We start from the raw sequence: 14937 nt of genomic DNA on the forward strand, positions 1-14937 counted from the left end.
GGTAAGACGAGGAAAAGAGGGAGTGACTTGCCCCGACGGACGTGAGGATACCAAAGGCGTTGACAAAGAGGTCGTTGCGGTGGTCCTGCCACAGGATCCGGATCTGCGAGTACCGGTCCTTGAGCGCCCACGTGTACAGAAACAGCGAGAACTTTGTGGCAAAGGCGACGCCGACGGCCACGACGGACGACAGGTGGAAGCCGTTTGTGCCCTCCTGGCCCGCGCGCTGGGCGAGCTCCTGGGCCGAGAAGGCGATGAGGATGAGCGAGACCGAGGTCATGAGGAAGCAAAACACAATGTTGCCGACCGTCTCGAGGCGCGCCTTGCCCGACGGGAAGCGCGAGGGGTCGACGCGGCGGACGGCGCGGTTGGACAGGATCAGCGTCAGGTTGCTGAGCGGGTCGAAGATGCTGTCGGCCATGGTGGTGAAGAGCGAGAGCGAGCCCGAGGCCACGGCCGCGTAGATCTGCAGCGCCGCCAGCACGAGGTTGGCCGCGAACGAGCCCCAGACGCCGACGCGGAACTGCAACAGGTCCTCGCCCGCCTCGTGGCGCGCCTCGGCCCGGTGCTCCTCGACCGACTTGAGCAGCCGCTCGATCGTCTCGTTCTGCGACTTGTAAAAGTCCTCGACCCGCCGCGCCTGCAGCGTCGACCGCACCGGCGTCGGGACGAACCCGCCCAGGATGCCGCTCCCCGCGCTCCCGCTCCTTGTGGGGGCCGCGCCGCCGCCGCCGCCACCGCCACCACCACCGCCCGCGACCACCGGGGAGGGGTCATCCTTCCGGCCGCTTCCTCCCCTCCACCCCAGCACCCCGCCCCTCCGCGACCGCAGCTTGCGCGACGTGTTAGCCTTGATCTGCTCAATGTCGGCGGGCGTCTTGTAGGCGCGCGAGAAGCCGTACGGGTCGTTCTCGAAGCTGTAGAGCGGCATGCGCCCGCCGCCCGCCGTGGTCTGGCTCTCGACCTCGACGTCGCGGGCGAGGTTGCTGCCGCTGCCGGCCATGCGGTGGGACGACGCCGCCCGCTGCCGGGCCGTCGATGTCGCACCGATGCCCCCGCCTACTACATTGCGGTCTGCTGCGTCGTTGCCGTCTCCGGCGTGATGCGACTGCCCGTGCACATCCTCCACCAGCTCAACGGCGGTGCTGCTAGCGCCGTCGACAATGTCCGGCGTGCCGCTAGCGTGCGGCGTGTGCGAGTTGGAGCGCGGCGACGGCGGCTGCAGGTGGAAGGGATGGGGGTGATGAGTTATTGAGCGCGAGATGTCTGGCTCCATCTTGGCTGTGCCCTTGTTCTCTGGGATGCTAGGCTCGGGCTACCTTGAGCAGCGAGCGCGCGAATTGCGAAAAGGGGAGCAGAGGCCTTTTGAGCGGCAGCGAGTGATGATGACAACGGTTAGTGTTCTCAACAAAGCAAATCACTGGCAGGGAAGGCGGTGGCGGATCGGCAGCGCCAAACAACGCTAGACCGGGAAAAAAGCAAGGAGAAATTTAGCTGAGAGCAGACGCCCGGTGACAAAAGTCTGAGTTCATTTCTACCCACCACCACCTGGTATCAGGTCAGATAAGGCTCCCCGCACGGCATTTGGAGGCCTGAATCCGGGTAGGTGTACATAGGCCCTGGCTCTGGGTTTCTTGGTGTAATGTAGACTGGTACCTACGTACAACAGCCAAGGTTCGGGAAGGAACACGCGCGCTGCAAGTGTTACCGCTATCCCGGAAAGGGCAAGTCTTTTTCTCAAGCTTCCTTTCCCCGCATGAGGGTCGGCAGCGAGCCGAGACCGCACGGGACGAGGAGAAGCGGAGGTTAGCTACCAGCATGATCGCTGCCTGCCATGTCTCTGATGGGAATTATCAGATCTGTCGTCGCGGCTCGATAAGGAGGACCAGGGGCTTGGGATCCCGTCTGTGGAGCGAGTTGTCTTGGCGTGGAGGGTTTCTGGCAGGGGGTGGAAATTAAGGAAGGAATTGGCGAGCCGGGATTTGCCTGTTGTATCGCGACTGTTAGTCACCCTACAGAGTAGAAGCGTTTCCAAAAATCCGGCATGGCAAACCCGACAACACAACTGCAGCCAGACTGCGCGAGACATGCAATGCAAGCACCGAGATATCAGTGACGACTGTCACAATAATTGCTGGGTTCGCTTTGTGAAACGATTGAGCGGCATATTGGTGGCTTGTGTGCCCAAGGGCAAGGAACCAACCACCAATCTTGAAAAGAGTGCCATCTGTCCTGGGTTGGTGCACGAGCTCAGGCACAAGACGCTGTGGAACAAGGCGCAGCCGCAAGATAGGGGAAGGCGTTATTTTCTTATCTCGGCTGCCGCACACGATGGGATGGGTTATTTGGGATGATCTCGAGCGCCAGCCTACTGTTAGGGAGTGTATCGGACCAAACCACGTCGAAATTTTGTTTCTTTATGATTTCGTATACATTTCTACCGGCGGCTCGGCATATCCCCACTTACAAAACTGCACCACGAGAAGACATAGAAATGATGCCGCAGCAAAGCACGAGCGGGATGGAACATGGCATAAAGAATGCAGGCCGGACGAAAAGCTTACCATGAAGAACGCGGGCAAAGCATATTACTTTTATTTTCACCATTGCTAACCACTGCTATAACAGGGCTGTTAGGATATCTTATGTTCCGGGATAATAAAATCCTGTGGTTTGGGTTTTGCGCACGAGGCTTGCGATGCCATCACAACAAATTCTTGACAGCTTGTCCAGACCGCAAGCAGCAAAAAACAGCCGACTGGCAAAAGCTCACAGGCAACTCGCTATACCACCGAAGATGTGCCCCAGGTTCGTGCTTGGTAACAGCAGAGCCGAGGGCTATAAGGTCTGGGCCCCGGCTGGCAGAAGCGAGGTCTGGCGGAGGAGGGCGACTGCACGTGCCGCACCGCAGAGGTGGCGGGAGCGCCCAAGACCGTATAGAATGAAGCCCCAGGATTTGATACTCGGACATTCTGCATGCAGCCCACCATGACGGAGCTCTTCGAGCAAAGTCTTGGAGCGCGGCTCGACCCGAGGCTCGTGATATCTTGCAGCAACATCTGATATCCAAGTTTCCTCCTGCCCGTCCTAAGACGGCCTCCCATCCAAACTCCATCCTGGGGAGCCCCGACACCTGCAATTATGGCCACATTCGCCGCTTCGTGATCGCCAGCCCTGGTTTTCGAGCTCTGCGTAAAAGCTGCCGAGAAACATAAAAGGACGTGACTGACGGAAAGGTATCTACGGAGAAACAGGCGTTCCTTGTTTACACGCTCTCCTTGGAACACTGCCACATCCCTCCCATATTCACACCGAACCCGTGCGCCAGGCTGCAACGGCGGGCGAGCACGCATCCGGACACTTTGATCTCTTCTTTCTCTTCTTCCTCTTCTTCCGACTTTGGCGAACCATCAGCTGCTGACAACAACATGTGCACACATGCACACACGAGCATCCCGAAGACGTTTGAGCACCGGCCTGTCTTGGAAGCTTGTTGATAGCCATCGTAGCCTTGAAAGCTGCTATTGCATTTTTCTAGCTTCACGTATCATGCCTTGCCCATATCTACCTAGATTCCTGTCCGTGTTGAAGAACCAAATAACAAAACGCCGTTTATCCCCCATTGGCATGCAGTTAAGTGCAATATGCCCTCTCGCGTGGATGCCATTGTTGAACGCCACTGTGTCCTCCAGAAACGCAACTCTCTAGTTGAAGAAGGAGAGCAATAAAAGAAAAAAAACAACGAAGAAGAAAAGAAAGCCCCCCTCGCTTCCATCACTCCCCCTTTGGCGGCGGCCCGTTCGGCTCGAACCCGTACCCGCCCAGCTCGGCGCCGCCCTGGCCGTACGTCTTGCCCTCGGGCGCCCGCCTGTTCTGGCTGCGCGGCCCGCGGTCCGCGAGGTCACGCTCGAGCCAGCCGAGCACCAGCTCGCCCAGCCTGCTGTTGCCGGAGCCGCTATCCCCAACGGCGTCCAGGAACTCCTGCGTCGGCCCCCACTCGCGCACGGTGCCGACGTGCATGTGCACCAGGTGCGTGGGCCAGCCGGCCAGGTTGTCGAGGATGTGGGTGGCGTACACTATGGTCGCGTCCCGCACCTCGGTCTCGCGGCGCAGCCAGCCCAGGAAGCGCGCGCGCGACAGCACGTCGAGGTCGACCGTGACCTCGTCGAGCAGCAGCAGCGACCAGGGGCGGACGAGCCCCATGGCCAGCTGGACGCGGCGGCGCTCGCCGTCCGAGACGGCGTGCATGCGCCACGAGGTGTCGACGTCGAGGACCGCGACGAGCTCGTCGCGGCGCTCCGGGTAGGCGTCGCCGCCGACGGAGCGGAGGAGCTCGGCGACGCCGACGTCGGTGCGCACGATGGGGTTGAGGACCCACTCGAGCCCCAGGTAGGTCACGCCCTCGGGCGAGTCGGAGAAGGGGTCGACGCCGCCGACGAGCACGGCGCCCGCGGGCGAGAGCCGCTTGCCGGCCAGCAGGCGCAGGAGCGTCGTCTTGCCGGCCCCGTTGGCCCCGATCAGGCACGCGCGGCTGCGCGACGGGAGTGAGAGGCTGACGCCCGACAGGCCGGTGCTGCGGTCGGGGAATGAGTAGGTCAGGTCCCGGACCTCGACTGTGGGTAGGCGCGCCATGGCGGGCAGAGGTTTGGTTGGTGGTTGGCTTTGTTCTCTTGGCGGCGCTGCGGATGTGGTGCAAGAAGTAGGGGGGATTCGAGGGTGAGTCGGCGTGGAGGGATGACCGAGTCTCGAGCGGGGCGGCCCAAGCTCGGTTCAAGAAAGCGCCGATCGAGCGAGGTCGGCAGGCCATCACGCCATTCAAGGCTACCAGAATGGGGTGAGTAACCCTGAGATACACCTACACCCATTTACATCCATAGAACAGAACCGTACGGGCAGTTGCAAAATCAAGAAGCCCTGAATTTTCCGGTCACACGGACCCTTTGTTTCTTAGTGCATGTACGACTATGCTACAAGCTCGTACTGAACTTTAGGAAGCGACACACACCAAAGAAATCACACCCACAATCAACCACCCCCCTGGCCCTGCGCAGCCCGGGCCCGCGTGCCCATCAGCCCCTTCATGGCCTGGTACAGCAGGTCGGGCACGCCGCCGAAGCCCAGCCGCTGGAACTCGTCCAGCACGCCGAGCCGGAACTCCTGCCACTGCACGTCGAGGCCGCCGTCGCGCGCTAGGCGGGCTAGGCTCTGCTGCGACGCCGGCCCCGCGTGGCGCGCCAACAGTGGCTCGGCCTCGGCCTCGGCCGCCCGCATCTCGGCCTCCTCGAGGCCCTGCAAAAAGTCGCGTGCGGCCAGGCACAGCGCCGGCGAGCGGCTCACGCCGTACATGGCCTTGAGCGCCTTGCCGCCCTTGTCTGCCTCGTCCTCAGCCGCCGCCGTGGCCCAGCGCTCGAGCGCCGCGATCACGGCGTCGGCCAGGCCGCAGCCGACGGCGTTGTCGCCCGCCTTCTCGAGCGCGCGCCCGCGCCAGAGGCAGTTGCACGTGTCCATGAAGAAGCGGTTGAACACGGCGACCTGCTCGCGCTCGGCGACCGTGAGCCGGGGCCGCGACGCGCCGCCGCCGCCGCTCATGATCACCTCGAGCCCACGCTTGTAGCGCGCCAGGACGCCGCAGAGGCCCGAGAGCACGGCGGGTGAGTCCGAGAAGCCGAGCGCGTACAGCACGGCGGCGGGCGGCGCCACTATGTGCATGTGTGGCATGGCGCTGGGGTTCGATATGAGCCGGGCGGCTGCGTCGTAAAAGCCGATGATGCGCATGTGCGTCGACGTCGCGGCCGGCGGCGATTGTTGCTGCGCCAGCGTCAGGCAGAGCTTGTTGACGTGCCCGGTCAGCGCAGCGACTGCGTCCGGCGCATGCTTTGGGACGGCCCCGGTAAGTGAGAGTATCTGCACCGTCCAGCGCCGGAGTAGACAAGTATAAAACTCCAGGAGGGCCAGCTGTGGCTCTGGCGTGTCATCCAGGACCTTGCTCTCTACAGGGCGAAAATGAACCTCGTAGAGCTTTGCAAAGGACCCAAGTGGGATAAAAGTCAGAGTGTCCAAAACAACATTTCTCCTGTCCTTTCCGTTCCATGCCGGATAGAGCTGGTGTAGTAAACGATCGAACAACGGGTGGAGCGACTATGGGGGTTGGCATCAGCATCTAGATCCTCACAGGATTGCCTGGGAGTAGCAGGGACCGTAGTATACCTGTGTTTGTTCGGCATGGTCATGGACAAGCTCGAGTAGGTCGAGAAGAGCTCTGCCACCATCAGTATGAGCATCGTCAGCTGCATCGGCGATTGAAGAGTCGAGCCAGTTGCTTATTCTCGCACCGGCAGTGGCGTCCGGCCTCAGCATGAGCAACTTCTGCAGCAAGGGGTCGGCCAGCACGGCCACTAGCTGGTTGGGAAGCTCGAGTTTCTCCAAGTTATCGACAAACTGCTCCACGCTGTCGATTTCTTCGATTGTCACCGATTCCTACAGGACGCGTGTTCAGCATGCTGGCGAGAACAGACCCCATGTAGTGAGCCAGCCCAAGGCAGCTCACCTCGTTGGCGTGTGATGTCTGGACAGGCGGCAATAGTGTGCTCTTCCGACGATCAACGTTGTGGTTCACTCTGAATCCGTTTCGGGGACCGCTATCGGCCATGCGACGATCCTGTCGTAGGCGATGCGCTGCTTGGATCTCCCCGAGCCTTTCCCGCCACTCTGGATCAGGGTACTTGATATAATACCTCGTCAGTGGAATCACATGATGGATTGCGTCTTGAGATATTATCGCTCGCGCTCTCTGTGGCTGCCCATACCTTGAACGGGGATGCCTTCCCCCTCGTAACATCGCCAACTATCACTTCGGGATAGTAATTTTTGTATATCCTCAGCAGCCCGACCAGCGAGGGGTCGTGGCCTGTTTGCCGGGAAAGGTCCAAGCTAGGGAGGTATAAATCAGCACGGTCGCTTGGTAGAACGGAGGCCCACAAGGACATGAGTACACTTACATGGACTGGATCCTGAACGGACGGACATGTTTTCGACGAGTGACTAAAGCAAGCAGGTGGCATAGCTGAGGCCTAGGCGGTGCGCATTGTCAGCGGTTTTGTCGGCTCTGAGGAGCGTGGCTGGTTCTTCTATACCTTATGGCGGCCGTGTCGAGCAGGTTGAATAAGACAGGGTATGACTGGGACAGGACGGCGCGGCTATCGAGAATGTGATATATCATAACCAGCCACCTGAGCAGCAGCGACTGGATCGGCAGCGACGGCTTCAGCTGGCCGTGTCCGAGGGAGCCGACGACGGTGAGGACCACGTCGTCTGACACGGGGCCGGCCGGGTAGAGGCTCCTCACGAGGGCTCCTAGGCTGGCTTGGTCGAGGTGGTGGCCCGATGCTGTGATGAGGTCGACAAGCCGGACCAGGTCGGCGGGGATCAGACCCCTCTCATACGAAAGCGATGTGATGCTTTCGATAGTGGGCTTGATGGAGACGCCGCGACGCTTGGCCGGGATCTTGGAGGCTGCGAGGGCGGTTAGGCTATGCTTGGATCTAGGGCAGGCGGCAGGGACAGCGTAATGCATGTCTTGACTAGAGGCGACTCACCGGTGGCCAGGTCGTCGAGCTGGGGCCCGAGACTCTGATGATCGTCACTCTCGTCCATTGTCGCGTCCCTGATGACTCCTATGTGCGTCTGTGTGTGGTGTCTCGGGTGGGTTGGCTTACTCGATTGCTGTACCTACCTTCCCTACTGGGCTGATAGCAATCCTTGGTGGTGGCGGGGATAAAGATCCGCTCAGGGAGTCTGCAACATGGCTTGGGTGGGTGCTGTTACACGACGGCGGCTCTCATTTTTGCCGGATATTGAGCCCGTTTGCCGTTGTCGTGTACTGCAGGAGGCGCTGCGGGCTGCAGGGATGAAGGTGCGCCGCCTCCAGAAGAGGGCTAACAACGCCAGATCCGGCGCTCTTGGGGGGAATAAACCAGCCGATGCGAGCTGGGTGCATGCAAGCAATTTAGTCGGCGGTTTGGTGGCAGACGCGATTTCTGGTGACGAGACGCGCTGGCGGGGGGGCCAAGTCTTGATTGGATTGGTTACCTGGGCAGGTAGTGGTGATCCCTCCAGTTTTAGCACCTTCCTGCGCCCATCAAATATGCATCCGTGCGGCGATCCACCAGTGTGTGCTGGTTTGACAGCCAGCGTGCCAGCTTGATCCAATTCAAGGGTGGTGGGGCGGCACGGCACGGTATCAATAGCACACAAGCATCAGGATCAAGCATGAGGCCCAGGCTGGGAGGATGGAAATAACACATCCATATCGAGGTCAATCTAGGCACTTCCAAGCTTCATGGGCAGGTGAGACCTCGAGGTCGCGTCAAAGCCCTCCAAGGAAATTCAGCCACGAGATTGCCTCGAGACATGGCACCCCGACCAAGGTCTCGCAAGACTGGGTGGAAGCATCGAGGCCGAGGCCGAGCGCGGAACAGTGCCTCGATCGATCCGCAGCCCGTTGATCCTGCAGTATGTCTGTGTCTGTGTTGTTGTGTTTCGCGAAAACGCGGCCGCGTAGGATTGGTCTGGCTGCCGAAAATGTATGCCTGTTGCCGTTAGGAATCGCTTGTCGAGACGGCCAGTCCTTGCCCCTGACAACCAGCCTAACAGTCAGTCGGCTCATCCCGTCCTCAGCATCCCGTCGGGTGCCAAAAATAGCTGGGGCAGGCTCCCCCTCCTTTGGCTCGAGTTGATCCCCACCCCGGTGTGCAGCGGAAACACACCGAAACCAGGATAATGAGCGTGCTGTTTGGGTTTGGTACTCGTTCCCCAGTCAGGCGGAATTCCAGGCAAAGGACGAAGAAAAAGGTTGGTCGCAGTGACAAGTAGCACAACAGAAACCTCAACCACCCACCTAGATATCCACCACCTTACTACCTAGAGGGGCCACCGAGCTATTTCGCGTTAGCTTTGCTCTCCTCCTCCCTCGTGTTCCCTCGGCTCTGGTAAGCTCGCTCGGAGCAAACTACGGGTGGGTGAAAGTGGGTATGTGGGTACGTGGGCAGCCAGGGGTTACTAGGCCCATGGCCCGCATGCAGGACCAGTCAACCGGCGACTTTCGCAAGAGTGCTTGTGCCACACACGACGGTGAGGCGTGGCACCCTGCGCCTAGGCTCTGTGTAACCTCGCGCCCAGGCTCTGTTTGTCGTCGTGTTGCGCGGCTTCCAGAAGTTGCCGTTGTACCAAAGCGAGCGGGTCGGGGCCGTCACGCAGGCTCATGCTCATACAGGGCTACCTGGATCCAGTATGTACTTGGCTTCAGTGCTTGGCTCCCCAGCTCGCTTGCTGTTACCGCAACACAAAACAAGAACCAGTCCCGCCGTCGCACACGAGCGTTCCACCAGAAGCCCGGTTGGGGGCACGACCTCGTCGGTTCTCCGCGTGCCCCAGTCTCGGTTCTTGTTCCTGCCTGTTGCTTCGTTGCACCACAGCAGGCGTCCGACAGCATCTCGAACGGCCCCGTCCCAGCCTCGACCTGTACATCATGGCTACATCACCAGGCTTGCGCATGCCCGGCCCCTCTCTCATCTTGTTCATGTTTGCTTCCACACCTAGACGCCCACCTAGATAGTGGTGTCTACCTGGTCCAGGCTGTCACACCACCACAAAAAATGGCCCCCAAGTGTACACAACCGGGCGGCCAATCACTACGAATGGGGTGGCACCGTCGCGGGATAGGATGCGAGGCTCCATGCAACTGCCATGCGAGTTCGCTGCAGAGAGCCATGATTGCCCACGCTTGTTGTCTTTGTGTGCTGACATTGACGACTGGTGGACCGCCAGGGACGCTGCCTGCTGCTTTCATCAATATTAGGGCACAGGCCGCCGGGTTTCGGTGTCAGACAAGCAGTGCTGAGGCCGACCGCCTAGAAAGGCAGTCGCGGGCCCTGCAGGTCTGGCAATCACAGCGCTGGCATGATTCAGTGCCCAGCCCTGGAGACAGCTCACTGCGTCAGGCCCAACACTGAAGATCAAATCAAATTGAGAAGGTGTGCCTCCAATCCGTCCATGCTTGTTGTGCTGTTCCCGAACACGAACGAAACCGGGCAACAATCACCCAATCTGCCACCTTCTCTGTTTGTCAACTCCTCGGTCATCACCTCTCGCTGCCTTGCAAAGGAGCCCTGCAGGTGCTTTGTGCCCCGTCTCATATTTTCGTCTCTCCTGCCTAGCTGCCGCCCCGCCCCTCTAGTGTCACCGTCCGCATCCCTCCCTGTGCGAGGTCGACAGCGTCCTCGTTTGCGGCGCGCCTGTGCTCCTGCGAGGACGGCCGGGTCTCAAACGAGATGCGGTTCCCACGGCGTAGGCCACTGCAGCCGCTGCAGGCCCTAGGCCAGCCTGCAAAGCCCATGCATCGGACTTGTGCTGCACAACCAGCCCGGTAGGTAGGGTGCCACCGACGAGGTACCACCTGGGGGTGACTGCTGCTGCACGCGCCTGTCGGCTTCGCTACTAGGCCTGTTCCCTTCCTGGCATGGCCACTTCCTCCCTCGTTCTTGCCCTACCCGACCCGAGCCGGAGGCTTTGGTTGTCCGCCCAGCCGCCCAAGGTGACGCGCTCTTGGTACTTTAACTCTAGCTCCCGCCGCGCCCTCCCCCTCGGCAGCCCAATCTTACCGTTCCCACACCAAAGGTGCCCTGCGGTCTTATTGTTTGCCAAACCAGGGGACAACGACCGACATCATGTTCATCGGCCTCTGAAAAGGGCCTCGATCCCCGTCACGGATTCCTGCCGGTCCTACCTTCTGGCCTTGCTCACTCCCTCCCCGCACCAAGAAAAATAGAGGAAAGATAAAGACAAGATGAATGTCACAGCGGGAACGAGATAATAAAATCCAGAGACGTCAATAATCACAACCAGCCCTGTCCGGTCGCGGGAGATTTTTTTCCTCTCCTGGGCCTTACGTGTATCCTTGTCCAACGAGCACTCATCGCTACCTCCACAGCCAGTGCCAAGTGGGTTCTGTCATCAACCTCACTGGCATCGTCAACAGCCAACACAACACAGGGAGTTTCCTGGGTTCTTCTTCTTCTAACTCACAACCTGGAACCACGGCCACGACCGCTGCCAGTATCGCCCGCAGGATTGGGTCACTCCGGCTCGGCAATATATCTGGGGGTGGAGAGGCAGTTCTCGGAACAACGCAGAGGGTCGCATACACTGTCGCTACCGCTACCGTGTTTCGTTGCTCGACAGACTTCAAGACGGGAGGGGACCTGAACGCCGTGTTATCATCCTCCTTGCAGGTGGCTTCGTTGGGACAGCCATGAAGATTCCGAGATAGCGAGATTGGCCTCGATTGTAAGTCCACTCCTGTCAGCAGTCTTGCCTGTCAAAACGGCCCTCTCGCACTCACGCCTCAAAAAGAGTTAGCGTCCGCGAGGTATACGAAAGGTCAAGTAAAACTGATCCGACATGCCGGGCTAGGATCCTTGAAACCGCCTTCTTCTTGGCTTGGCCATCTCTTCGCTCATCGCTCTTTTCTTTTCCTCCTCACCATCGTTTGTGTCACCCAACTGCCCCTCCATCAGGGAGGGACAAGTGCCGTTCCATGAGGACACATGAATCGGCCACCCCTAACAGCACTTGATACCATGTCCAGGACAGCACACTGATTTCGACAAAGCTCCTCGGGCGCGTACTAGTTTTCGGAAGGGATGGAAAGCGCGACACCTCCGCTCACCGTCGTGCGGGACTCGCAGGGCTGCATACCACTCACGAGGGTGATATCCGAGGGGGACAGCGTTGTCCTGTTGACGCCCGTCGTTGTGCCTCCCCGTGATCGAGGGCCGCCTCCTCCCGGGTCCCTCTCACAAGACCCCTTTGAAGCTTTTGCTCGGGCGCTTATGAGGCAGTCGCCCAAACCCCAACTACACCATGTTCCATACACAGCAAAGGGTGGGGTTGGCCAGACCCATTTTGGGATTATCACCAGGGAGAACCCAAGGCTACTCATATTCTTCATCTCGGGACCGCCATTATCAAACCAACCGTCGCAGGTCAGCATGGCGAAGAAGCTGCGGGACGGAGCTGGCGGCCGGCTACTGATAGTGCTGGCCTGCTGTAGCATCAGCGAGCTCGACGGGCTGGATGCGAGCTTCCCGACTATCGTCCAGACGTCGGGTTACTCGCCCGCCGCCCTCGAGGCCGCCGTCGGCTCGCTCTACAAGCCGAGCAGCAACCTGCTGCAAAACCTCGTCCTGGCCCCGCAGGAGTGGGCGGTCGAGGACTTTTCCCTCCACCGCGACCTCGAGGACGTACACGGGCTGTGGTGCCAGTCGGTGCCCAAGGACTTTGCGGGCCTGTCACAAAGCCAGCTGCAGAAGCTTCTGATGCGGGATGGCTACACTAGCCACTACGTCGTGCGCGAGCCCGAGTCGGGCCGTCTGGTCGGCTTCTGTGCCACCTACATAACCTACGCCGACAGCAACGTCGATCACCTCGTCGGCTCGCTCGCCATCGTTGCCGTCAGGCCCGAGTACCGCCGCCGCGGCATCGGCCTGTCGCTGCACGACCACGCGCTCCGCAAGCTCCACTGCATCCGCGGCGTCTTCCGCCTGCAGCTTGGTACCACCTTCCCGCGGCTGCTGTTCGGCCTGCCCCTGGCCAGTCCATCCGAGGGCTGGTTCCGCCGCCGCGGGTGGGAGCTGTCGCTCCCGCACGTCCCGGGCCGGGGCCAGGAGGTCTGCGACTGGCTGCTCCGGTTCGCCGACTACCCGGAGCGCTTCAACGTGCCATCTTCTTCCGCCCTCTCCTCTACAGGTCCCGCAAAGGCCCTCGCATTCCGGCCCTGCGAGCCGCACGAATTTGAACAGGTCCTGGAGCTGGTCGACGCCGAGTCGGCGCGTAACGACAATATGGGCTGGTATGACCAGTACCGGCCGCTCATGGACAATCCATTCTGCATGCGGGACATCATGGTGGGCGTGACGGGGGGTGTCGTCTCTGCTTGCGCCATCACGTACGTGCCGAGGTCCGATAGTGATGTCGTCAAGGACCTGCCCTGGGCCGGGACCATCGGGGACGATATCGGCGGCGTTACGTGCATATGCGTTTCGGGTATGTTTTTTGTTTGTCCTTTAATCACGGCCCCATGTACTCAAGCTGACAATGAGAGCAACCGCAGATGGAAGTCTTGCCACTACAACGTCGCGCGACTTCGTCATGGTCCGCCTGCTGGATGCCTGCGTGAGGAGTCTGCAGGAACGGGGCATGCAGGGCATGTTCCTCGACGCCATCAGAGGCGGTGACGAGGGATTCCTGGTCATGGGTAAGCTGCCACTTGCATTCCCCTCCCACTTCTGTGATGTCTGCGTGTCAGCACATACCCACCCTCCTTACCACCTTTTTGAGGGGTTGTGCTACACGAGCAGGGAGGAATGAAAACTGACCGATCGTGCGTAGGATTCCGCAAGTGGGCGCGATACCACGATTCCTGGCGGCCGGTGACTTCTACCTGAGCGCTGAGTGGCGCTTGCTTATTCGCTGATTATTGTTACCGCCATGCAACTCGCCACACAAACTGTGTGTTGGTAAAACGCCCGGACCTGCTGGGTCACGAAAGCGTCGGCCATTACCAGGTATTGTATGTGCTATTTTACACTATAGTACTGTCTCTTCCACAGAGAGGCATATAAAACTAGATGATTAGTTACCCGAGATAGAAGCTTTTGCTGGTGTGCTGCCAAAGGACCGAGCATAAATGACAACAAAGTCGCATTATAGGAGACACAAGGCTGCGCACCTGTTATTGAATCTCGTTTTGATCCGTTGTATCTCCAACGCGACGCTCGGTGTCCGAACAAGGCATCAATATGTCGGTTTTATGCGTGGTACTTTGATCGAGGCATCTTACTTACCTTTCCCACGCCCAAGATGCACGGTAATCTGTTCCGGGGACAAATCGACGCATCCCCACTGGGCTCCGTTCCCACAAGTCATCTTTCCCGGCTTTTACGGTGCTTAGCAAGAGGGGCCATGCATACCAGATTTTCCATGTGCTAGGAGGGAGGGGAGGTTGGAGGGGGTCATGTCAGACTTGTCCCCTCTGGCAGATGTGCCGTCGATCCACACACCAGCTCTCGGGTGCAGAGATTTCCAAATGGGGGAGAAGCGTTGGTATCAGCGGCTGGCTGAGAAGCAAGCAATGAACTGGGAAAATAAGACTAGGTGTGGGGGAAGAGACCACGTGATTCCCTTTGTGGCGTTTTTTTCCATGTGAAGATGGATTCTATCGTCTTGCTCTAGTATGATACCACCCAAGCACGCGGAAACGCCCCGACTGGCGGTCCTGATGCAGTGTAGAAAGGTTGACATTGGCACATGTAGCGCGGGTGGAACATGGTCACATTCCGCACATCCGCCTCCAAGGCCGGCGATGGGCTCGCACGGCGGAAATGCTTGGAGGGTAGCAGGCCGGAGAAAGGTGAGTCAGGTCGTGTCTTTGACGATATATAATCATGATGATACATGGCCCCCAAGGAGAGAGAGGAGGTGGGTGGTACGACATGGGGAGAGGGGGCGGTCTTGGCTGCTTTATATGCTTGCAAATCCTGGCTTGCTCTACTCTTCGCCCTTCTCTCAGGACGTTTTTCTCGTCCTCTTCTTTTTTTTCTTCTTTTTCTTTGTGGTGCGCCCTTCGGAGGCAGACGACATGCGCGCTGCGCCGCAGCCATGCGTCGGTGGCAGCACGTCTTGTGTCTTGTGCGACCCGAACTTTTTTCCTCCCACCTTTGTGTAACGGTTGAATGGATTAAGCTCCACTCACAGAACCTGGGCATTTTCTTTACCCTCTGGGTATTTGTCAAGGGGCGGGTATCTATCTGTGCGAGATCTTTTGGCGAGGCCGATGTAGGCGACGGTTTTGGGGGGGGGGGGGGGGGGGGGGGGGGGGGT

The 14937-nt window shown here is 59.6% G+C and overlaps 5 protein-coding genes across 5 annotated transcripts in view; 1 reads left to right on the plus strand and 4 right to left on the minus strand.

Annotated features, from left to right (window-relative positions):
- The window catches only part of GGTG_07963 (cation diffusion facilitator 1), a 2948-nt gene extending 1445 nt beyond the window's left edge, over positions 1-1503 (minus strand). Inside the window, exon 1 of the mRNA XM_009225795.1 lies at positions 32-1503. Coding sequence (XP_009224059.1) covers positions 32-1276 — 1245 coding nt within the window. The 5' untranslated portion in view covers positions 1277-1503. The remainder of the gene's footprint in view (positions 1-31) is intronic.
- Positions 1504-3482: 1979 nt separating this feature from the next.
- On the minus strand, positions 3483-4735 carry GGTG_07964 (CCR4-Not complex subunit Caf16). Its single transcript, XM_009225796.1, has one exon. The coding sequence runs from the start codon at positions 4630-4632 to the stop codon at positions 3775-3777; it is 858 nt and encodes a 285-aa protein (XP_009224060.1). The 5' UTR covers positions 4633-4735; the 3' UTR covers positions 3483-3774.
- A 169-nt stretch (positions 4736-4904) lies between these two features.
- GGTG_07965 (hypothetical protein) lies at positions 4905-8874 on the minus strand. Its single transcript, XM_009225797.1, has 7 exons — positions 7596-8874; positions 7134-7512; positions 6999-7070; positions 6807-6930; positions 6548-6721; positions 6208-6477; positions 4905-6138 (listed from the first exon to the last, which is right to left on the minus strand). The coding sequence occupies exons 1-7, from the start codon at positions 7651-7653 to the stop codon at positions 5026-5028; spliced, it is 2190 nt and encodes a 729-aa protein (XP_009224061.1). The 5' UTR covers positions 7654-8874; the 3' UTR covers positions 4905-5025.
- A 22-nt stretch (positions 8875-8896) lies between these two features.
- GGTG_07966 (hypothetical protein) lies at positions 8897-9490 on the minus strand (the record flags this gene model as incomplete). The annotated part of the gene is made up of 2 exons (XM_009225798.1): positions 8897-8936; positions 9270-9490. 2 exons carry the CDS (start codon positions 9488-9490, stop codon positions 8897-8899), a joined length of 261 nt encoding a protein of 86 aa, XP_009224062.1.
- A 530-nt stretch (positions 9491-10020) lies between these two features.
- GGTG_07967 (hypothetical protein) lies at positions 10021-13809 on the plus strand. The gene is made up of 4 exons (XM_009225799.1): positions 10021-11343; positions 11470-13101; positions 13169-13312; positions 13447-13809. The coding sequence occupies exons 2-4, from the start codon at positions 11700-11702 to the stop codon at positions 13500-13502; spliced, it is 1602 nt and encodes a 533-aa protein (XP_009224063.1). The 5' UTR covers positions 10021-11343; positions 11470-11699; the 3' UTR covers positions 13503-13809.
- The last annotated feature ends 1128 nt before the right edge of the window (positions 13810-14937 follow it).

The sequence above is a fragment of the Gaeumannomyces tritici genome (genome assembly GCF_000145635.1).
Source record: "Gaeumannomyces tritici R3-111a-1 unplaced genomic scaffold supercont2.4, whole genome shotgun sequence".
Classification (NCBI taxonomy): domain Eukaryota; kingdom Fungi; phylum Ascomycota; class Sordariomycetes; order Magnaporthales; family Magnaporthaceae; genus Gaeumannomyces; species Gaeumannomyces tritici.